Source organism: Schistocerca gregaria, chromosome 5 (genome assembly GCF_023897955.1).
Source record: "Schistocerca gregaria isolate iqSchGreg1 chromosome 5, iqSchGreg1.2, whole genome shotgun sequence".
Classification (NCBI taxonomy): Eukaryota; Metazoa; Arthropoda; class Insecta; order Orthoptera; family Acrididae; genus Schistocerca; species Schistocerca gregaria.
The window spans coordinates 209,566,519-209,591,894 of NC_064924.1; the positions used below are offsets into that span (position 1 = coordinate 209,566,519).

The 25,376-nt window shown below is 40.6% G+C and overlaps 1 protein-coding gene across 1 annotated transcript in view; it reads right to left on the bottom strand.

Annotated features, from left to right (window-relative positions):
* LOC126272351 (TM2 domain-containing protein almondex) overlaps window positions 1-25,376 on the bottom strand; it is a 142,481-nt gene that overhangs the window by 112,262 nt on the left and 4,843 nt on the right. Inside the window, exon 2 of the mRNA XM_049975159.1 lies at window positions 13,023-13,069. Within this exon, the coding sequence (XP_049831116.1) occupies window positions 13,023-13,069 (47 nt within the window). The remainder of the gene's footprint in view (window positions 1-13,022; window positions 13,070-25,376) is intronic.

Genomic DNA, 25,376 nt, shown 5'->3' on the forward strand with positions numbered 1-25,376 from the left:
CGAGATACATGAGACAATCTTGAGAGGAGGCGGCATTACCGCCATCGGAGTTGATACAATGGGGAGGAGGAGGTGGACAGTTGTCCTTGTGTGCATCCCTACCACAGGTCACACATTTGGCCGGCTGTTGACAAGACATTTGAGTGTGGTTGAAACAATGACACTGATAGCAGCACACTGGAGTCTGAATATACGGCCAGATTGTGATAATTTCATAGCCCGCTTTGATAATGGATGGAAGAACCACACTATCAAAGGTGAGAAAAAGAGTGTGTGTGGGCACTAAGGAGGCATTTACCTTCTTCATCATCTGATGGATGCCAGACACCCTGATCAGAGAGGATTTCGGCCTCGAGCAGATTATCAAGCAGCTTGGTGTAAATAACACCAAGGGAAGAATTCAGAGTTCCATAGGCCTCATCATGAAGAAGACAGCCATGGAGAAGTGAAGAGGCGAGCAGTTGTTGTACTTGAGAATTAGAAGTAGTCTCCAAAAGCAAAGTGCCTTTCCGTAATTGAGAGCAAGACTTAACAGGGCCAGCAATTGCATTAACACCTTTCTGAATAATAAACGGATTTACCGTTGCAAAGGCCCGACTGTCTTCAGTACATAAACCATGAGGAACTGTGGTGAAGCTGGAAGGTTCTTTGAATCATTAGCCCCATTCTGTTTATGTTTCGTAGACACTGATTGTGAAGATGATTGGCTCATTGTGAGAGAATCCCTCATGGTTGCCAGCTTCTCTTATGGCATGCTCCTTCCAACTGGGGGCCCCCTTCAAAAAAGACTGCACTCACCTTAGGTGATTGGTTGCACCTTAGGTCATACCTCCTGAACACCCAACAAAGGAACCAACAGGCAATGTGGGATGTTAACAACTCAGGCAATCACCCCTCCCTGGACCTGGCCTATACCAGAGGGTATGTGTGAACCCTACCTGTCGATCCAGGGCTGGAATTACGTGTTACCCAGTCACTTGCTACGCATCAGATGCATGGCCCAACCTTCAGGAGTGCACGGGGAGGAAGAAAAAGAGGAACCATAAATGCCAAAGCAGAGGAAGGATAGGAAAAAGTAAACAAAGAAAAGAACAGGGAACGAAAAACAGTGATGAGGCTGTTCTTATGTCAGCAATGGACAATGCGGCACATTCCCAATAACAACCCAGACATATTCCCCAAGGGAGGGAAAAAAGAACAACAAGAGGATAGACATGCAGCAAAGGCTGGGGACCTATGGTAGCTAAGCACAAACCCACCAAAGAGTGGGGAGCCCCATTGGATTTCTGGGAGAGGGTAGAGATTGAGACTGGGTTACACTGTTTCACTAAACAAGAATGAAGTGAACTAACACTTTAGTAAAACATGAGACAATAGTAGTTTTTTATTATTATTACTTCAGAAAAATTCAAATAGAAGATGTGCTCTGAATTTCTCTTTGTAAAATATTGTGTATTGTTTACTACAATATTACAATACTTAACTTTGTTGTCTCAAACAATGAATATTATCATTAACTGACAGTCACTATTAAGACAGATAAAACAACACTGCTACAGCTACAGAGGTCCCAAAACTAGCTTTTTAATCAGTAGAGTGTAAAATTTGGAGCCACTTGCAATTATCAGTGATCATATGTTGAATATGAGTAAAATGTCCATATTTATAAAATAAATATATCTTAGGAATGGCAACACTCATTAACACACACCAACACAAAGTTTTTGGAGCCAGCGCATTACTCCTTAGGAGTAAAAACATAAAATGGTATATATGTACAAAGATGGAAAACATCGTTCAAAGAATAGCAAGTCATCCACAACCCAGGATCAAAAGCAATCAAAATGTTAAATTCTCAAAAGTAATCAAATAATAGTACATAAAGATATGCACACCATATGTGTCTTTCCAGGACTAATGTTGACTTATTAAAAACTTCCAAGTGACAGTTACGCCCACTTCCTTCCATTATCTACAGACAGTGCAGACATTTCTATGTGAGTTTTAGCTTCTGAACTAATTTTCAAAGTTTCGTTATCATGTCAACCAAGTGTGAGTCATTTATCACTAAAACTAATAAAGAACTGGAAGGAGCATACTGAATACTTTCAAGATCTCTCATTTGTGTCAGATATCATATGCTGCAAAGAACTATATGCCATTCATTTGATATCGATTATGCAAGAGTTGTTTTGGAAATCTTTACTAACCATCAGCAAAAAAAACTCGAGACTTTAATTATGGAAAAGAAAACTTGGCTATAGAAGTAGGAATAGTATAGTGGAGAATCTACAAGTTGTCAATTAAATTACAGACTACATGAAAGTGCTGACAACGATATAGGAAAAGACAGATTGCTACTTTCTGTAAAGACGTCACATTGAGTGGCAGACAGGCACACTTAAAAGACACATACATAAAGCTATCAGCCACAGCCTTCATCAGTGAAACACACACACACACACACACACACACACACACACACACACACACACACAGACCATTCATGCACACAACTGCTGACTCCAGCATCTCAGTCCAGCATGGAACTATCATGCGAGATGCAAGCAGCAATCTGGAGGGGGCGGAGAAGGGGAAGGACTAGTAGTGTACGGACAGGGAGAGAGACAAATGCTGTCTAGTGGACTGTACAGCGAGTAGAATACCAACAGGTGTAGTGTCAGGAGGTTGTGGGACAGGGAGGTGGGAACAAAAATGAGCAAAGAAGGAGAGGAGCAGATAGAGATGGGCAGATCCATTGGCAGAGGGTGGCAAATAAAAAAAGGTGGGTGATTAGACTGGGGAGGAGATGATAGAGCAGAGGGGGTGGAAACTGTTGGGTTGAGGGTGTGGAGGCAGTATGTTACTGTAGGTTGAGACCAGTATAATTACGAGAGCGGAGAATGGGTTGTAAGGATAACTCCCGTTTGTGCAGTTCAGAGAAGCTGGTGGTGGAGGAAGGATCCAGATGGCTCAGGCAGTGCAGCAGCTACTGATATCAATTGTGTTATGCTCATCTCCCATCCTCTTTATTTGCTGCCCTCTGCCGACACATCCACTTATTTTCCCTGCTCTTCTCCTTTTCTACTCCTTTTTTCCCCACCTTCATGCCCCATAACCACCTGTTGCTACACCTGTTGGCATTCTAGATCCTGTACACTCCACAAGACAGCGTTCATCTCTCTCCCCACATGTGCACTACTATGTCTTCCCCTTCTCCACTCCCTCCAGATTGCTGCTTGCATCCCACGTGATAGCTGCATTGTGGCCCGAGATGCTGGAGTTGGCAGTCGTGTGTGCATGAATGATGTGTGTCTCTCTTTTTCTGATAAAGATTGTGGCCAAAAGCTTTATGTAAGTGTCATTTAATTGCACCTATCTGCCACTTCACATGTCTTCTTTACGGTAAGTAGCAATCTGTCTTATTACATTGTTGACATTTCTACCTAGAGTTTCCATTGTCTTAAAGTGCCGATAGAGCTTCTTTCCTGTGATACACAAACAATAAGCAGTAGTTTGAACATAAATTTGAAACACCAACAATTAATACAGAATAATATTCATTTAATTAACACTTGTTGAAATAATAAGCATTTTAAAATTTAAATATGGAAAATACAGGATTTTAAAATTTGTGATTTATAAGACTCAATAAAATGAAATTCCAATGCTAGGTTAAAAACACAGAATTCCCCGAGATTTTATTAAATGTCTGAAGAGCCCTGGGATTTCCCCAATTTTTCCAGGAGAAGTGCCACCCTACCATTTCATAAAAGTTATTTATGCAACCTTGGAAGATGTCAACATACCATTAAACTGAAACAAAGAAAGAATATGTATAAATTGATCTTATCTTAATCATTCTGTCTCGAAATCTGGCAGAAAACCGAAAGATATTCTGGTCATACACAGAGCACACCAGTGGCAAGACGCAACCAATACCTTCGCTCCGTGATAACAACGGTGAAGTGACTGATGACAGTGCCACTAAAGCAGTTATTAAACACGGTTTTCCGAAACTCCTTCACCAAAGAAGACGAAGTAAATATTCCTGAATTCGAATCAAGAACAACTGCCAAGATGAGAACATAGAAGTAGATATCCTCGGAGTAACGAAGCAGCTTAAATCACTAAGGGAACGGCCTCTGGTCCCAATTGTATACTAGTCAGGTTGCTCTCAGAGTATACTGATAAAATAGCTCCATATTTAGCAATTATATACAACCACTCACTCACAGAACGACTGGAAAATTGCTCAAGTCACGCCAATACCCAAAAAGGGAAGTAGGAGTAATCCACTGAATTACAGGCCTATATCACAATGTCAATTTGCAGTAAGGTTTTGTAACATATACTGTATTCGAACATTATGAAGTACCTCGAAGAAAATTATTTATTGACACAGAGTCAGCATGGTTTCAGAAAATATTGTTCTTGTGAAACACAACTAGCTCTTTATACTCATGAAGTAATAAGTGCTATCGACATGGGGATGTCAAATTGATTCCATATTTTTAAATTTTCAGAAGGCTTTTCACACCGTTCCTCACAAATGTCTTCTAACCAAACTGCGTGCCTACGGAGTATCGCCTCAGTTGTGCAACTGGATTTATGATTTCCTGTCAGAAAGGTCACAGTTCGTAGTAATAGATGGAAAGTCATCGAGTAAAACAGATGTAATATCTGGCGTTCCCCAAGGAAGTGTTATAGGCCCTCTATTGTCCCTGATCTACATTAACAACATAAGAGGCAATCCGAGTACCCGTCTTAGATTTTTTGCAGATGATGCTGTCATTTACCATCTTGGAAAGTCATCAGATGATCAAAATGACTTGCAAAATGATTTAGATAAGATATCTGTATGGTGTAAAAAGTGGCAGTTGACCCTGAATAAGAAAAAGTGTGAAGTTATTCAAATGAGTACTAAAAGAAATCAGCTAAATTTCGATTACGTGCTAAATCACACAAATCTGAAGGCTGTAAATTCAACTAAATACTTATGGATTACAATTACAAATAACCTAAATTGGAACAATCACATAGATAATATTGTGGGTAGAGCAAACCAAAGACTGCGATTCATTGGCACAACACTTAAAAGGTGCGACAGGTGGGACTGATGGATGACATCGAAAAAGTGCAAAGAAGGGCAGCTCATTTTGTATTATTGCAAAATAGGGGTGATAGTGTCACAGGCATGATACGTAAACTGGAGTGGCAGTCACTAAAACAAAGGCACTTTTTGTTGCGACGGGATCTTCTCATGAAATTTCAATCACCAGTTTTCTCCTCAGATTGTGAAAACATTCTGTTGGCACCCACCTGTATAGAGAGAAATGATCATCATGATAAAATAAGAGAAATCAGGGCTAGCACAGAAAAATTTAACTGCTTGTTTTTCCTGCGTGCCGTTTGAGAGTGGAGTGGTAGAAAAACAGCTTGAAGGTGGTTCATTGGATACCCTGTGCCAAAGAAAAAAATGCTAGGTGAAACAACAATGTACTCTTAAATGAGCTCAGTAAACATGGAGTTGGAGGCACTGTTTTAGCAATCCTCAAATCTTATTTGGAAAACAGAAGGCAGACTCTATCAGTCCATGCAGCACTAGTCATGTGAACTGAAGTTGGAATTTGGCATGCCACAGGCATTGGTAATGGGCACCCTCCTGTTCCTTGTTTTTGTAAATGATTTAAGCTCTCATGGACAACACTTGCAATTCACAGATGACAGAACTCTGTACTCAAAAGGCACTGATGCCAGCAAGGCACAAGGAGTAGCAGACACTTTGTTTGATTCTACAAAGAAAAGGTTTGTTATAAGCAAAATGAAAATAAATGAAGAAAAAATGTAAAAATTGGAATGTTTCTTAAGTGAAACAGGCTACCTGAGCAGTGCAGGAACTACGAAACTTTAGAATTCATGGTTGACAGTAAATTCACTTGGCAAGAACACACTGTTCACATATGTGACAAACTGCCGTGAGTCGTATACCTCACGAGGAAACTGAAGCACGTGATATCTGAGCCATATCTGCTGATGGTAAATTATTCACTGTTCCATAGCCATATCAGCTATTGCCTGTTACTATGGAGTCACTTTACAGGCTCCAAAAAAATAATGCTACTACAAAAAAAAAGCAATAAGAGTCATAGCATCAAGCAGAAAACTGGGCCACAGCAAGCCTATCTTCACATTTCTCAGAGTTATGACAATTTTCAGTCAACATGTCTTCACCTATCTCATGTATGTGAATGAAAATCATGAACATTCACCAACAGGAGTAACATCCACAATAACAACATGCCCAATAAGGAAATCACAGGCACCTAAAGCTGTTGACTCTCCATGACACAGGAGATATTAAAATGTTCAACTGTCTAAATACTGAAATGCAGTCCTTAGAATTGGAGAAATTTTGAGGAAAGATGTCATAAAATCTGCACCAAAAACCACAGTAATGTTTAAACGAGTTCTTTTGACAGTGAAACAACAAATTGGTCTGCCTTAACAATGCACTACATGAAACGAAGTGAACATGAACTTGATAAAAAGTTCTCACTCTGTATATCGCAAGTGTTATGCTATACTTATGCAAATTTGTTTTTGTAGTATTATGCATAATTATGCCAATTTATTCTTGTATTAAAATGCTCGAGTAATCTTGAACTTTTTAACACTGAAGCAGTCTATCCAGTCTTGAATGACAAACGACATAGCTATGATAATAAATACACCCGTTTCATTTTCGTAACTAATATACTGAAAACAACAATATCAAAAGCCATGTTGGTATCAATTAGAGCCACAATGGTCTTTTCACACTTGGCCACGGCATGTTTGATGTTGTTAGTCACTTTGATTAATGCATTTCCTGTTATTGTGTTTTCAGAAGCCTTACATATTTGTCGTGGATGTCTGCCTTTCAGCTGTTCAATGTTTCAGATCCTGTGGGTAATCTGCTACTAGGCCTATGGTCACCTGGTGATCCTGTGTTATCATTCTTGGTTATAGCTTTGTTTCCACTCAGTAGGATATGTACCGTTCATAAGAGAGATAAAAGATGTCTGTGTAAGAACTAGAATATAATTTTTGGCACTGTTTTTAATTAGGTCATGTCCACAACATCATTACTATCTGCTGCAGAAGAGATTCTCATGATTGCTTCCCATTCTGGGTATGTTCCAAGGAAAAAGAGTTATACTACGAAGGTGAAATATTATGGCAGGTAATTTATCACAACTTGAGAGCTGATTGCTGTTGACAAAAACTCATTCAATTTATTTGCAGGTGCTTGTTTTTAACAGTTTCAATCCAAATTCAGTAACGAATTTTCCAAATTATGTGTAGCAAGATTTTGATTGACAAAATGTTTATACGTTGAAACAACTGACATTTACCCAACTGTTAATGAACTACCTTATCATGATACACAATTTATGGAAACAAACAAATGTAGCAGCTCCAACACGTGTTCAGTGAGGTTTATTAATGATTACATGAGAGAATGTTATAAGAGTATCTTACAAAAGGTGCTAAAGGACAAAGTATATACAGAAAGAGATGCTGATGTCAAATACTGTTTATTCCATAATAATTTTGTGTTGACATTTGAAAGTTGCTTTTCTGGAAAGTTATCCAGAAAGTCCATTAAAAAAACAAGCAAGCAATGGATAACTAAGGGAATTAAAAATTTATGTAAGAGGAAAGGGGAAGTTTAAGACCATAATTAGTCAAGATCCAACATTACCTGCATACTGCAAAAAATACAGTAATGCTTTAAGTGAAGTCATTAAAATGTCCAGGAATGTGCACATCATGATGGAAATTAATAATGCACACAATAAGATAAAAATTATATGGAATACTGTGAAACAGGAGATAAGACATCAGTCAGTAAACAAGATACTACCACAATTAAATGGAATGACAATTTTGTGATTGATAATTCCAATTTACAAGTATTTTTAACAATCATTATGTAGCAGCAAAAACAGGATTAAACAGTTCAGTTGCAGAAGAACAGAATATATTAAAATGTTACTCCACCTAATGTTAACCAACTAGAAGTAGCACCAATATCCTTCACAAAACTTAAAAGAATTACAAAAATCTAAAACATGACAGCTCATATGGTGTTGACAGAATTTCAAGCAAAATTCTGAAGAGTTATTCTAACTTAAAAAGTAATGCCCTATGTGGTACATATAATGCATCACTGGCACAGGGAATTTTTTGACAGATTAAAATATGTAATTTTTAAACTTCCTACTAGAAAGACTTAAATAATTGTTATCCAATTTACTCAACAACATCTTAATCCAAAATTTTGAAAATGTAATGTATTAAACAGTAGTTTCACATTTAAGTAGAAACAATTTACTCAGCATCTCAGTGTTTGGATTCCAGAAGGGTTGCTTGGCTGATGCTATTAACACATTCACTATTAAATATTACAAGTGTTTAATAATATTCAATTGGTTGGGGTAATAATTAACAATCCAAATGTAAACATTTGTGCTGGGTAATTCAAACAATACTGGAGGGAAAGAGAATTTTAGTGACAGGATAGAAATCACAGAGCCAGTCCCACACAGTTCAATTTTGGGTCCAACCCTGTTCCTTATATAAGTGAATGGTCTTCCATCTAATTTTCATCATGCAGAATGGGTACATTTTGCAAACAATACTAGTGTTATAATAAATCTCACTGAGAGAAAGAAATACACGAAATGGTTAAAGACTTTTTCGAAGAATTACTAAGTGGTCCTCTGAAAACTATCACATCTTTAGAAAACCCACTATATTCAGTTCTGTACAACCAGTAAGAATCACAGCTAATGACTGATGCAGCACATGAACAGTAGTCAGTGTACATATAGATGAAAACTGGAACTGGTAGACGCATATTACTGTGCTGATGAAACCTATCATAAAAAAATTAAAAATTCAAAACACACACACACACACACACACACACACACACACACACAATAAATAAACAAACAAATAATAATCACTTGCTCAATAACACAGAATTTCTAACTGGTAACAAAGCAGTTTTAAATCTAACCTAAAATAGTTTTTTCTGCACAACTACTCTAACTCCAGGGAAAATTTTTATTTTAAAAAACCCTCATTTTTAAGTGTGGTTACACAAGTAGGATTGAAAAATAGTATTTTCATTAATGCTAGAAATACTAAAGTATACATCCTGTAAACTGACTCGTTCCACACCATTTCAATAAAAAGATCAAATGATTGATGGAATATTGTAGCTAATTAACTAACTTATGCCAAAGTTCCACAGGTTTTTTTAGAACAGTTCTGCAAGATACACTTCACTGTATACAACAGGATGGGCAGTCCCAATCTTGTTTTTTATTGTGTTGTGTTCTGGAGCTTCCCCAAATACTTCAGGAAGATCAGCTGTTGGATTTTACATGAATCTTCTATGTGTAGAGTCATACATTAATGATCTGGCATAGTATTGCAGTCACCTGTGGAGCAGGAGCTCCATTTACTTTGACTGAAAGTAGAGGACTGTGTGCAGTAAGTGTATGATTGAATGGCCAAATTATACTGTATAATGTTTGGTCCTTGCTTATGTCTTGCTATCATGATTGCATGGTACCATGATTGACCGGTTATAAATTTCTGTACATCATTAGGTGACCCTTTTCTCTGGCAGTCTGGAGTGAGCACATCAAGGATACTACACAATGGGAAGAAAATTCATTTGTCTTCTTCACTGCAATTATATCTATGAGGGCACCACAAGATGGTGTGTGATAGGTTGAATCCATAGGTATTATATCATATATTGAAACAGTCTCCTTAAATTGTCTGCAAAGCGCAATTTTAGCTGCAGGGCTTTATCTGCGTCTCTCATACTCATTACATGCTCATACTGCGACAGGAGTGAAAATAATGCTGACTGAATGGAAGATCTCATACTGATTTCGGGTGGCTCATAGGTTCCCAGAATGAGATTTTCACTCTGCAGCAGAGTGTGCGCTGATATGAAACTTCCTGGCAGATTAAAACTGTGTGCCCGACCGAGACTCGAACTCGGGACCTTTGCCTTTCGCGGGCAAGTGCTCCACCAACTGAGCTACCGAAGCACGACTCACGTCCGGTACTCACAGCTTTCCTTCTGCCAGTATCCGTCTCCTACCTTCCAAACTTTACAGAAGCTCTTCTGCGAACCTTGCAGAACTAGCACTCCTGAAAGAAAGGATACTGCGGAGACATGGCTTAGCCACAGCCTGGGGGATGTTTCCAGAATGAGATTTTCACTCTGCAGCGGAGTGTGCGCTGATATGAAACTTCCTGGCAGATTAAAACTGTGTGCCCGACCGAGACTCGAACTCGGGACCTTTGCCTTTCGCGGGCAAGTGCTCCACCAACTGAGCTACCGAAGCACGACTCGCGTCCGGTACTCACAGCTTTCCTTCTGCCAGTATCCGTCTCCTACCTTCCAAACTTTACAGAAGCTCTTCTGCGAACCTTGCAGAACTAGCACTCCTGAAAGAAAGGATACTGCGGAGACATGGCTTAGCCACAGCCTGGGGGATGTTTCCAGAATGAGATTTTCACTCTGCAGCGGAGTGTGCGCTGATATGAAACTTCCTGGCAGATTAAAACTGTGTGCCCGACCGAGACTCGAACTCGGGACCTTTGCCTTTCGCGGGCAAGTGCTCCACCAACTGAGCTACCGAAGCACGACTCGCGTCCGGTACTCACAGCTTTCCTTCTGCCAGTATCCGTCTCCTACCTTCCAAACTTTACAGAAGCTCTTCTGCGAACCTTGCAGAACTAGCACTCCTGAAAGAAAGGATACTGCGGAGACATGGCTTAGCCACAGCCTGGGGGATGTTTCCAGAATGAGATTTTCACTCTGCAGCGGAGTGTGCGCTGATATGAAACTTCCTGGCAGATTAAAACTGTGTGCCCGACCGAGACTCGAACTCGGGACCTTTGCCTTTCGCGGGCAAGTGCTCCACCAACTGAGCTACCGAAGCACGACTCACGTCCGGTACTCACAGCTTTCCTTCTGCCAGTATCCGTCTCCTACCTTCCAAACTTTACAGAAGCTCTTCTGCGAACCTTGCAGAACTAGCACTCCTGAAAGAAAGGATACTGCGGAGACATGGCTTAGCCACAGCCTGGGGGATGTTTCCAGAATGAGATTTTCACTCTGCAGCGGAGTGTGCGCTGATATGAAACTTCCTGGCCCGCGAAAGGCAAAGGTCCCGAGTTCGAGTCTCGGTCGGGCACACAGTTTTAATCTGCCAGGAAGTTTCATATCAGCGCACACTCCGCTGCAGAGTGAAAATCTCATTCTGGAAACATCCCCCAGGCTGTGGCTAAGCCATGTCTCCGCAGTATCCTTTCTTTCAGGAGTGCTAGTTCTGCAAGGTTCGCAGAAGAGCTTCTGTAAAGTTTGGAAGGTAGGAGACGGATACTGGCAGAAGGAAAGCTGTGAGTACCGGACGCGAGTCGTGCTTCGGTAGCTCAGTTGGTGGAGCACTTGCCCGCGAAAGGCAAAGGTCCCGAGTTCGAGTCTCGGTCGGGCACACAGTTTTAATCTGCCAGGAAGTTTCATATCAGCGCACACTCCGCTGCAGAGTGAAAATCTCATTCTGGAAACATCCCCCAGGCTGTGGCTAAGCCATGTCTCCGCAGTATCCTTTCTTTCAGGAGTGCTAGTTCTGCAAGGTTCGCAGAAGAGCTTCTGTAAAGTTTGGAAGGTAGGAGACGGATACTGGCAGAAGGAAAGCTGTGAGTACCGGACGTGAGTCGTGCTTCGGTAGCTCAGTTGGTGGAGCACTTGCCCGCGAAAGGCAAAGGTCCCGAGTTCGAGTCTCGGTCGGGCACACAGTTTTAATCTGCCAGGAAGTTTCGGCTCATAGGTTGATTGGTTTTTTTTTTTTTATTTTTTGGGGGGGGGGGGGGGGGGGCGGAGGCGGCAACAAGAACCCTGCTTATCCTTCACCATTAGCTTCCACTGTATTTTATATCTACTATTTCAAATCAGTGTGAACATAATAATCTACATTACCCCCAGATGAGTTATACAATTAACCCTCAGAAGCTTATAACCTGAGAGACTGACAGAGTCAGAGATGTTTCATTTGAGCCACATCTTTGACAAACAATGACTTGGAAATTCAACTGGTGATACAGTTTATAAAACTCATCAAAATGAGGCAACAGCAACTGCACATTCGAACAATTTAATACCAAAGTTGTGTTGGTTCTGCTGAATACGATCTGGTGTATATGCAGTACCACATCAAGGTGGGAAAGCTTACTTGGGCCAGATCATTCTAACAGTCTTGGACAGTGTGTGGAACATAGCCACCACACTGGGTTACAATAGGCTTGAACATTATGGTGACAAAGCAATGCTTGATCAAGAGAGAGCTTTAGATTTTATGTTTAGAAGGAAGTCAGGTGGTCCACTGAATTATTATGTCACAGTATTCCAAAAAGTAAAGTCGTCACTGGCCATATAGCGGAGAAGCTGAGTAACAGATAGGCACAACAAAAAGATTGTTACAAATAAAGCTTTCGGCTCTTAAGGCCTTCGTCAAGAATACTGACAGTGTGGCTACAGTTGCCTGAGACTGCAAGCATGAGTGTATGAGGTGTGTGTGTGTGTGTGTGTGTGTGTGTGTGATTTTTGATGTTGATGAAGGCCTTATGGGCCAAAAGTTTTATTTGTGACAATCTTTTTGTTGTGCCTATCTCCACTGTACGGTGAGTGGCAACTTTCCTTTTTGAAATATTATGTCAAATTGATTTTATTATCTGGGAGCAAAACTGAGAATATTATACAATATTTTCATTGGGTTTTAGTCCGCTAAGTAAAAAATGACTGGTACTAGGCTGAACACGTTCACTCTAAAGAATATGTGATGAAAGTGTTTAACAAGTGAGAGGTGTTTCCCATTTGTTTTTATCTTACATGGTATTAGTTATTATGTGCAAAACAAAGAAATTACTCCAAAATTTACTACCTTCTTTTCTGGTGCCTGAGGAGTTTTGTCTTTGGCCACATCTTCATCTGAAACACAAATATTTGTATGAAATTTTGAGTATTGAGAGAAAGATTACGAAGAAGAAAACACAAATCTATAGCGATAAAATAAAAGGTCCAGACACAAAATTTCTCTAATGGGAGAATAGAAATATTAGTTTAATTAAAGAATTGAACAAAATCTTTGATGAACTGCAGTAGATTCTCTATCATGACATGAACATAGATTTTTTACTGACTGAATTGACAAGTCAATTATTAATTCACTATGAATAACGGTTATGATAAAATCTGATGAATGGGTTTTCCAGACTCAACACCATGGTCATCAGACCCTTTATTCTCCTAATCAATGAGCTAAAAGAACTGTTTTGTGGGTAATATATAGGGTATCAGAAAAATACATATACAAAATTTAGTGTTTAGAAGTGACTAAAGAAACACTTTTTCGATGTGACAAAAAGTGCTTCTTTTTACTTTCTCTGAACACACTGAAATTTTGTACACTTAATTTTTTTTACACTTTTCAGATAGAGTTGAGCCAATGACTGTTACATTGTCACAAGGGTATGCTCCAGATGGTATTGTACCATTTGTGACTATGAGGCATGAAAGATGCAGGAGGCTGGGATAGTATAATGGGCAGAGCTGCAATGTTTGGGCCAAACTGATCAATATATTGACAGGATTCACAATGATAATGTTCGCAACGGTCAGACGAAGTACAGTAAGTTGGTCCTTTTGCTAGCGATACAATGAAACGTATACCACATAATAGAACAGGAGATAAAATGGTTAAGAGAGTTAACAGAAGAGATCTTAAAGGCTTTTTGCTATCTCTGATAATTCACTGGCTCTTTGCATGCTTCCATTTATAACAGATTTAGTTCTCTACCAGGAGGAGGGGGAGGGAGGGGGGGGGGGGAATGTTCAAAGACATTAAGAGAATGACTTCAATGTGTACTGTGTCTTGATGTCCCTCAGTCCACCACAGGATTCGAGTGTGTCACGGGAGGGAAAATGTTTGGGGTACGCGAAGTCCAGCAGCACTGAGGAGAACATTTTTAAGGTACTCTATCTGGTCACCAATGACGTGGAATTGTTTGCCGAAGATTGCCAATGAGGAGTAGAGTCTGCAGTCGGCTGTAAAAAGCTACCATGTTATTTTATGCATAGATTGTATGTGTGTCACCAAATGAATTACTCATGGGAAATTACTTGTTGTTTCATGAATTCAGAAGTTGGTTTTTGTTCTGACTCAGTTTTATTAACTTCTATTAATATCTGCAAAATATTTACTTATTAATGTACGGTTAATGCTGAGTGGACACTGAAGACACTTTATACAGAGATGAATATTACCGTCTGACAGTAGTGAATTGTTTATTGAGTACATGATAATTTTTTCATTTAACAATATGTTCTAGTTTTAAATAGCAAAGACATCATGAGAAGTATTTAAAGAATATTTTAAGCACAGTGCACCTGTGACCTGCGACCCACATGACCTGAATTACTTCCTGCTATATCCTGCTTTGTGACACTGTTTAGGCCTGCGCAGAGCAGTGCACAGGCAGTACATATCGAGCCAGAGCTACAGACGGACATCTGTTCCACTACGACACTGCTGCCTGCAGCCGACCAGCTGCCTCCTCGACAGACACTTTCTCGCCTCTGCAGCTCTGTCACTGGCCCAGAGTCTCTCTGGTTGGATGTAGTAACCTGGTTCATGAATTTTGGTAGAATGTAGACTGTATTCTGTTTTTTCCAATAGTTTGTGGGAACTTAACCAAGTTCAAGACTGAGTTGTTGGACAAAGGCCTTCAGGCTGTCAAGTCATTTCTGAATGTCAATTGTTTTTGGTTTGTCAGAATAAATGAGCATACTATTTCTATCCTCCTCCTGTTCTCTTCTCTTCTCCCCCCCTCTCTCCCCCCTCCCCCTCCCCCCAATAAACTACATTTGAGGAAAATTAGTGACTTTAGTTCAGCCTTCAGTGGTGACGAGGTTTATTTAACACTTACATTTGTTCCAACAGTGCTGGGTAGGAACTTGTGAGTGCCTTCCTTGCGAAAATATTTCCTGTGTTCAATAGCTGAAACCTTGGATATGACTTCACAGGTTCTGCTCACTCTGCAACACATGCAGCAGATTTTTGAAGCCATGATGGCAGGGTTGTTGTGTGGTCTGCAGCAGCACTGGAAGTCTCCCATTGTCTCTCTCACATAGACACCATGATGAAGAACTTCTGCACTTCAGCTCCAATGTTTCGACCGTTCATCAAACTCAAACTGTGGGCCAACTACATTGCATGGATGGAGTAACACTTCTTAGTCCATAGTATCTCCAGTTATGAGCACCAATCCGCATTCTTGTTAGCTTATGCTGGACCTGAGATCTATGAACTGGTACAACATGAACCTGGAGGCTGAACCCCACACCCTTCCTTATGACCAGGTTAAGTCCAATTTGTGTGCTTATTTTGATTCTCAAGTGCATGTCACCAGAAACTCCCTAGACAGTTTTACAGGGAATGGGTTGTCAGCACAGTAGGCATTTGTCCCATGCCACAAATGTGAAGGCGACCTAAGTGTTACCCCAAGCCAGTGATGTTCGCTAGCTCAAATCTATGCTGGGGCAGTTAAATTATCACCAAAAATTCATTCCTCAAGCAGCAGCCACAGTGGAATCTCTCCAACACCTCCTCCAGGAAAACGTCAAGTGGGAATGGACTGCCACATGTGCAACAGCTTTTAGGGAATGAAGCACGCTCTTCTCTGTCCCTCTTGCCTCACTGCATACAATCCCTCCCTCCCTCCCACTAATTCTTGCTGCAGATACATCTGATTATGGGGTATGGGCAGTTTTGTCCCATGTTATTCATGGGGTGCAGTGACCCATTTTATTCATTTCAGAGACCCTCCATCGGCCCAAGGCGATCTAGCCAAATCAAGGATGAGGCACTGGCCACTGGGGAAGGCAGGCGAGTGACATGCCGTGGCATTCTGCTCACATGGCCAGCAACCCATTGGGCACAACAACATCTTTGGTTGCCTACATGCCACAGAACCGCTCTGCCCCAAAAGAGTTTTGCAGCAGTTATACTAGGTAGCCCTATCAGTGCCACCATGGGTCACGATCTATGAGAGATCTATTTGCATCCGTGACCCACATGACCTAAAGTAGTTGCTGCAATATCCTGTTGCATAACAGTATTTAGGCCCGCGCACAGCCAGTTCGTGTTGAGTCTGAGCTACAGATGGACATCCGCTCCCTGACGACGACATTGCCTGCTGTTGATGAAAAAAATGCCTGCTGCTGATCAGTGCCTCCTCACTGAACATTGCCTGGCCTCTGAAGCTCTGCCACTGGCCCAGTCTCTGTGGTTGGATGTTGTAACCTGGTTCATGAATTTTGACAGAACATGGACTGTATTCTATTTTCCCAAGGATCTATATCACTATACACACATTAAATGTCAACTTTTAGGGAATTTGGTCTCCATGTGCAGCAGCAAAACTTTGTAAATATTAGTTTGTGGAAACACAACAAAGTGTCTGAATGTTAATTGCGTTTGGTTTGTTGGAAAGATGATCATACTATTTTTCTTCTCTCTCTCTTTCGCAAATAAACCACATTCGTGGAAAATTAGTGACTTTAGTTCAGCTTATGGTGGATTCTTTATCCCTGATAAGAGGCGACAGTGGGGAAAGATGGAGTTCAGAGCAGACACTATGTATACAAATTATGGCTCTGACTCCCAACCTGGGCCTCTGTTGCGGAAGATAGACTACCAGGAAAAAGGACACAGTGGTTCAGATGCTCCGGGGGGAGGGGGGGGGGGGGGCACGAATGGTGTTGTTACTGTGACAGAAGAGTATTAAGGAGTTACAGCACCTTCTTATGAAAATGAGTTATGTGCAGAAATGAGTTCCTAATATATGTAAAATTATGGTGACCAAGAGGTACAAGTGTATCTCTGTCTGGGGCTGCAATCTGGTGGCAGAAAATTTAACTACTTGCAGAAACGAGTGTATTGTTTGGTTGCCAAGGGGTATATGACAATAATGGTGGTGCGTGAATGTGAATGCAGTGTTACTGTTATGAAGTGAAGTTAGTTGTTTCATTGCATATAACAAACTTCATTTACTGTCTTTCATCAATAAATATGAATATTAATATTATTTTTATTGTAAATTGGACATAAAATACGAGAGATAACAGTAACTATGACATCTCCAGAAGGGGACTTTTCTGACAGCTCAGAAGGTGTTTAATTAAGTACACCATTAATATTATTGCCTCGTGTTTAAATTAAACACTTCAAAAATACCTATATTTTATATTTAAAGTGAAAAGCTGTTGATATTATTCGGACCATACAGATGATGATGATATTTCGTATGAACCAGAGGTAGATAGTGTAGATACTGACTCCAGGGAGAACTCTAGTGATGAAGGTAATTTTCTACAATTGGTGCAATATGAGCAGTAAACTAACTTAAAGTTTGTAAAAATTTTCCTGGCAGAGTAGCTCCTTTCTCCTGATCGCTATTTCTCGGTGGAAGTCAGAGTGCTTTGTGCCGTTTTCTGCTTGCAGATGCTGCCGAACGTAGTACGCAACTGATTATAAGTGCTACGAAAGATTTATTCATTAATTCCACATTCTTTAACACTACTCAGAATTACATTACTTTGACAGTGAATAGCTGTATAATATTTTCCTTTCTGAAGCACTGTTACTGCCGTGCATAGTTAATTCCTACCATAGTGAATTATTAATGTGAAGTTAACAGTATTACACAGTACTATCTCCCCTCATCTTTCATCACCCCACAGCCATGTTGGTGCATTTTCTTGTCCACATTTTCATCTTGCTGCCCAGAAAAGTTTTACAAGCTGTGTATTTACCATCAATTAACAAATAATGAGAAACCAAAACAAATTTCAGTACCTGAAAAAGTAAAACTAACCAGGTTAACATACGGCTCTATGCTTTTTTTCATTTCAGACGCAAATGAGGGGTCTGATGAAAGTGAGGTAAACAGTGGAGGGCACAAAGCTTCTAAGAGAGTAAAGCATGTGGGGAGAGAGAGAGAGAGAGAGAGAGAGAGAGAGAGAGAGAGAGAGAGAGAGAGAGAAAACCACGAAGGACTCATTTATGGAAAAGACTAGTATCATCTACAAAATGCAATGAAGGCAAAGAATACGTGGATTACAAAGGAAAGTTGCACAAAGAAAGAAAGGTAAGAGTGTAAAATCACAACTGCTGATTCAAGTGCAATCAAAACATCAGTCAACAAACAAGACAGAAGTATTTAATGAATATTGGAGTCTTGGTAACTGGGACTTGCAGAACTCCTTCTTATACTCTTCTGTTACTGTCAGTGAGCCAAATAGAAGGAAAGGAACTGCTACAAAAAGAAAATATATTAGTTGCCAATATTCTCTCCAGGGCAAAAGAGTTTGCAAAGAGTGAATGAGTCCCTAGACAATGGCTGAATCATCTATACACATATTAAATGAATTCAATGACACAATTTTTATATCACAAACAGACATTAGTTTAGAAATAACCCCTTAGAAAATAACAAAAATTATGATGTCACTAGAAGGTGGAGATTCTTTTGGCTACATATAAGTCAACTAATGCTGGACCTTAGCTTAACAGAAATTAAAGTATGGTTAATGATTGTGTTGCTCAGAGACATAATACAAATAGTCATACAATCAAAGCAGAATTAATTTTAAGACCAGCTATGTAAGAAGTGTTCAGTGAAGTTGATATAAGATCTTACTGGATTTGTTTTCAAACAAAACCTCAAAATGTTTTGAGTCTTCATAAAATCAGTCAACAGAACAATGTTACCTAAATGCTTGTAACAACAATAGTATTGAAACAGAAGATAAAATGAAGATGAGCATGGTAAATTATGTCTTTCCAAACCACTTCAATACAGATCACAATGCAGTTTCTACGATCAACCATCGTATGTATGTGTGAGCGACATGTGGAAATAATTGAGCATGTAATTGAAAATTAGTACAAATTGTTCAATACAAGAAAGGTAACATGAGCTGATCATGTGCAGCATCTGATCCTCCTCCTAACAGTTTACCATAGGTTACAGGAACATCGAGGCATTTCATGTAAACTGACGGAAGCCAAATGCTGTTTCAGTGTACAAGAAGTGTTGTAATACCAATGATCAGACCTATACATCTATCTCACTAGTGTCAATGTCTTGTGGCATTGTGGGACATATATTGTACTCATGTACAAGGACACTAAAAATGCAGCGAGTGAAGCAGTCAAAATGGAATACAGACATCAAAAAAATGAGATTGACAGTATGTGCGAAAATAGCAAAGCATTTTCATCAGTGGATTGTGCCATTTTGTTTTGGCTTCTCTATCAGTGTGTTACAGTACTGTGATGGTTTCAGAGTGTACCAGGAATACCAATATACTATGTGATCAAAAGTATCTGGACACCCCCAAAAAATATGTTTTTCGTATTAGGTGCACTATGCTCCTACCTACTGCCAGATATTCCATATCAGCGACCTCAGTAGTCATTAGGCATTGTGAGACAGCAGAACGGGGCACTCCGTGGAACACTCTGACTTTGAACGTGGTCAGGTGACTGTGTGTCACTTGCATCATACGTCTGTATGAGAGATTTCACACTCCTAAACATCCCTAGGTCCACTGGTTTCGATGTGACAGTGAAGTGGAAACGTGAAGAGACATGTACAGCACAAAAGCATACAGGCCGACCTCATCTGTTGACTGACAGAGACCTCACTTGGTGTAAGGAGCGTAAACATTGGATGAGTGAACAGTGGAAACATGTTGTGTGGAGTTACAAATCAAGGTACACAATGTGGTGATCTGATGGCAGTGTGTGGGTATGGCGATTGCCCAGGGAATGTCATCTGCCAGTGTGTATAGTGTCAACAATGAAATTTGGAGGCAATGGTGTTATGGTGTGGTCGTGTTTTTCATGGAGGGGGCACGCTTGTTGTTTTTTGTGGCACTATCACATCACATGCACCTTCTGGCTTCCCAGTGTTGAAGAGCAATTTGGGGATGGCGATTACACCTTTCAACACGACTGAGCACCTGTTCATAATGTACTGCCTGTGGTGAAGTGATTACACGACAATAACATCCCTGTAATGAACTGGTCTGCACAGAGTCCTGGCCTGAATCCAACAGAATACCTTTGGGATGTTTTGGAACGCCGACTTGTGCCAGGCGTCACTGATCAACATCGATACCTCTTCTCAGTGCAGCATTCCGTGAAGAATGGGCTGCCATTCCCCAAGAAACCTTCCCGCACCTTATTGAATGTATGCCTGTGAGAGTGGAAGCTGTCATCAAGGCTAAGAGTGGGCCAACACCCTTTTGAATTCCAGCATTACCAATGGAGGGTGCTGAGAACTTTTAAGTCATTTTCAGCCAGGTGTCCACATACTCTTGATCACATAGTGTATGTACTTTCAAACAAACAAACAATTGATTACATAATAATATTATGAGTTGATAATTCAAACTCTATGAAAATCCTTTGCAATGCCTGCAGCTCTATTTGATTGTTCACACACAATGTTACGAACCCATTATGAAAAGCTGACACTTGCAGTCAATCAGCACCTGGTGCAAAGACTGGCAACAAACTTTTAACAATAAACAAACGTAATGCAAGTAAATAGATAAAAATATAGAGTATCATTTCCCTACAAAATTGGTGATCAGTCAGCGTAAGCAGTCACTATCTTCATCTGTCTAGAAGTTTCTGAACAGAGTAATCTAAGCTGGAATAATAATACAAATTTAACAGTGGAGAAGGCAGATATGCCAGACTCAGATTTACTGCAAGAATCCTAAAGAAGTGTAATTCTTGCACAAGACAAGTTACCTACAAGACTCTTGTTTGACTACCTCTGGAGAATTGTTCATCAATACGAGACCCTTGCCAAGTTAGATTAATGGAAGAAATACAAAAAATTCAAAGCAGAGCTGCACGATTCTTCACAAGTTTCCTTGGTCAATGTGAGAATTCTGCAAAGATTATCAATGAACAGTCGTGGGAAACATTACAAGAAAGACATTGTACACCACAACTTTCAAGAGCCCACATACCAAAAAGAGTAAAAAGTATACTATTTCCTCCATATAATATTGTGGAATGGTCGCGATTCCAAAAATTGAAAAATTAGGGCTCATGTGGAAGATTATTAACACTATCAACAGAATAGGTAAGGGAAAAGAGGGTGGATGAGATGGGTACACTGTGAATCATTCACTGCACTCTATATGGTGAGCTGTGAACTACAGTTATAGATGTAAAGTTGAGAACTTAAAATGAAATACTCATTTTTCACAGCCTCTCAGTTCTGCTTTCAAAAGCAATTCTCTACAAAAAGAGATACATGTGATCTCACTGGCAGAGCTAAACAAAAGTTGTCCAGTCCCGTGACTTCTAACCTCTGACTGTACAGAGCCTGAAATGTTAAGTGGGAAGCTAAAATGTCATAAAAATAACAAAAGGAATGAAGAGGACCACACTGGCAAATTTGTATCACAAGAAAAAAGCTGAACTCACAACAAAGAAACATAAAATGCGGAGACATTCATGATTTGGTATTGGATCCAATTTCATTCCTAACTTCTATAATTTCCTTCCATTGGCTTATTGGACTCTTCAACAACTATGGTTCTTATTCTATCACCTTATGCGCGTACATCCGAGACAACAATATTTCTTGTTCTGATATTTCAGCTGCTCACCATACCAACACCTCGATGATGAGTCAGTGACTGAACTAAAACTACTTGACACAATGGTATATTGTGGAGTGAATGCACCTGCAGCAGATACGGCACTCAGAACAGGAGTGTCAGTTGTGAGAAAAGTTTGTGTGTCAAGTCAGCAAATCCCTAGTGTTTACAAATTACTTGGTTAATTATTAAGATGGATGAATGTGTTGGAATGCTGGATAGCAATGACCCACAATAAAAATTCCTCCGAGGGGGGCAGACATAAAATGATAGAATTTTTTCAGCTGGAATCAACATTCCTTACTGACAAGGCTATTAAAATCATGAGCCCAAACTCAACCATACCAGGAGCAATGCAGTTCCATCTTAGCAGGCTTATTAGATTTAGAAGTGATCTCACTAAACTTAGTCTTTGGATCCAGGTGTGTGCCAAGTTAAAATGGAGTCACCCAAAGGTAAATGAATCAAGAGCTTCAGTTCAGCATTTTTACAAATTGAAATGTAACTTTCATTCCATGTTGCCTTGCAGAATTACACAATGAGGGAATACAACCAAAGAAAAGACAGTATTTTTTCCAGAAAAGGGAACAAAACTGTTTAGATAATCACTCAAACAAGTATCTAGTAATTCTTATGCCAACTTCAAATACACTTACTATTTAATAACAATTTCTTGGTAACAAAAATCCATTTCACAAGAATGTGCAAGCTTGTCCTGGACATAGAAAGTGGTCTATATCATGGTGCATTTATTCAAGTTGCTCTCATATGATAATACAGTAAGTTGAGAATTCCTACAAGTTCAAAAACATATACGATTATTGACACCTACAAATTAACTGATCATCTACTTCAAAAATGGAATACCTATTTAAGTTAGTAGCCCAACAAGTAGCAACACTTACTGTAAACAGATCTTTGTTCCTACAGAAAAGAGGTAAGTATTGTTGTACAAGAGTATCAATGCAGGGAAAGTCAGATTGTTACTTATCGCAAAGAAGACACGTTAAGCTGCAGACAGGCACAATTAAGATTCTTACATTAAGCTTTCAACCACAGCCTTCATCACTAAAAGAGACACACACACCACTCATACATACAAGCAAGCACATCTCATGCACACATGACCACCAACTCCAGCATATCAGTCCGGAATGCAACTATCACATGAGAGGCAAGCAGCAAGTTGGAAAGGGCAGGCAAGGGATAGCAGTGTATGGGCAGAATGAGAGAAAGAACGCTGTCTGGTGGTGTGTAGAGGGAGTACAATGGCAACAGGTGCAGTGTCAGGAGATTGTGGGGCAGGGATATGGGGAAAAAAAGAAGCAAAAAGGGGAAGAGCGGGAAAAGACAGATGGTTGCATTGGCAGAGGGTGGCAAATAAACAGGGTGGGAGATGAGAATGGGGAGGAGACGAAAGGACAAAGATTAACCAAAGTTGAGGGCGAGATAATTATGGGAGCGGAGAATATATTGTAAGGATAACTCTCACCTGCACAGTTCAGAAAAGCTGGTGGTGGAAAGAAGTGTCTAGATGGCTCTTGTGGTGAAGCAGCCATTAAAATCAAGTGTGTTACACTCAGATGCATGTTGTGCCACAGGGTGGTCTACTTTCCTCTTGGCCACTGTTTGACAGTGGTTGTTCATCCTGGTGGACAGCTGGTTGGTACTCACACCAATATATAAAGCTGTGCAATGATTGCAGCAGAGCTGTTAAATGACACGGCTGCTTTCACAGGTGGTCTGGCCCCCTGATGGGGTAGTGTAAACCTGTAATAGGACCGGAATAAGAAGCATTGGGTGGGTGAATTGGGCAGGTTTTGCATCTGTGTTTTTCACAGGGATATGATCCTTTTGGCAAGGGGGTGTGATTGGGAGTGGCTTAGGAATGGACTAAGACGTGGAGGTTGGGTGGGTGATGGAACACCACGTTAGGACATATGGGAAGTGTCTTTAGTAGGATGTCCCTCATCTCAGGACATAATGATAGGTAATTAAAGCCTTGACAAAGGATGTGATTCAGTTGTTCTGGTCTGGGGTGGTACTGCGTAATGTACGGGACACTCCTTTGTGACTGGTTCTTGAGGGATGGTGGAAGGACTGGGGTGTGTGAGGGGAAATGGCACGGGAGATCTGTTTGCAGACTACGTCTGGGGGATCGTGCCTGTCTGTGAAGGCCTGGATGAGACCCCTCAGCATACTGAGCAAAGGAGTTTTTGTCACTGCAGATAAGCTGTGCCGGACGGCCAGGTTGTATGGGAGGGATTTTTTTGGTGTGAAAGGGATAAAAGCTGTCAAAATGTAGTTACTGTTGGAGGCTGGTGGGTTTCGTGTGGACAGGGGTAGAGATGGATCCATCAGAGAGAAGGAGGTCAACGTCTAGGAAGGTGGCATGCTGGGTTGAGGAGGACTACATGAAGTGGGTGGGAGTGAAGGCATTGAGGTTGTAGAGGAACAAAGATAGGGCGTCTTGGCCCTGAGTCCAGATCATAATGATATTATCAATGAACTTGAACCAGACTAGGGGTTTGGTGTTTTGGGAGGCTAGGAAGGTCTCCCCCAGATGGCCCATAAAAAGGTTGGCATAGGAGGATGCCAAGAGGGAGCCCATATATATTTTAGGAAAAGTTAGTATGAAAAATGAGGTAGTGTGTTCGGAGTCTGAAGGACATTGGGAAAGTTGGTGGTCCATAGCGGTAAATCATGGGCATGATGGATGTTGGTGTATAGGGAGATGGCATTAACAAATAACGAGCAGAGATCCAGGTGGTGGGGATGGTGAAGAGTCAGTGAAGGAAATGGTGTCTTTGACATGTGAGGCTAGATTATGACAATTGGTTGGAGGTGTTACTCAATGAGGGCCGAAATTCTTTCAGTGGGGGCACAATAACCAGCCACAATGGGGCATCCAGGATTTTTGGGTTTGTGGATTTTGGGGAGTATGTAGAAGGTGGGTGTATGGAATGTCACAGGGGTGAGGAGGGAAATGGATTCTAGGGAGATGTTCCAGGAAGAGCCTAAAGCTTTAAGCATGGATTGGAGGTTGTATTTTCTCCCCTTTGCCAAGGCATGCACCCATCTTTCTCAGCTACTCTCTCTCTCTCTTTTTTTTGCTCCTTTTTTCCCCATATCCCTATCCCATAACCTCCTGATGCTGCGTCTGTTGGCTTTCTAGTCCCTGTACTCTCTTCCAGACAGCGTTCATCTCTCTTCCCAAGCTGTACACTGCTATCCCTTCCCCTTCCCCATCCCCTCCAGACTGTTGCTTGTGATAGTTACATTCTGTCTCGAGATGCTGGTGTTGGCGGTCATGTGTGAATGAGATGCGCTTGCTTGTGTGTATGAATGATGTTTGTCTCTCTTTCACTGACGAAGGCTGTGGCTCACAGCTTTACGTAAGTATCTTTTACTTGTACCTGCCTGCAAATTAATGTGTCTTATTTAAGTAGCAATCTGTCTTTTCCTACATTGTTGATATACCTAATTGTAGTTTCCATTGTTGGAATACCAATGCAGTCAAACATATTCAGCTAGCACAGCAGATAAA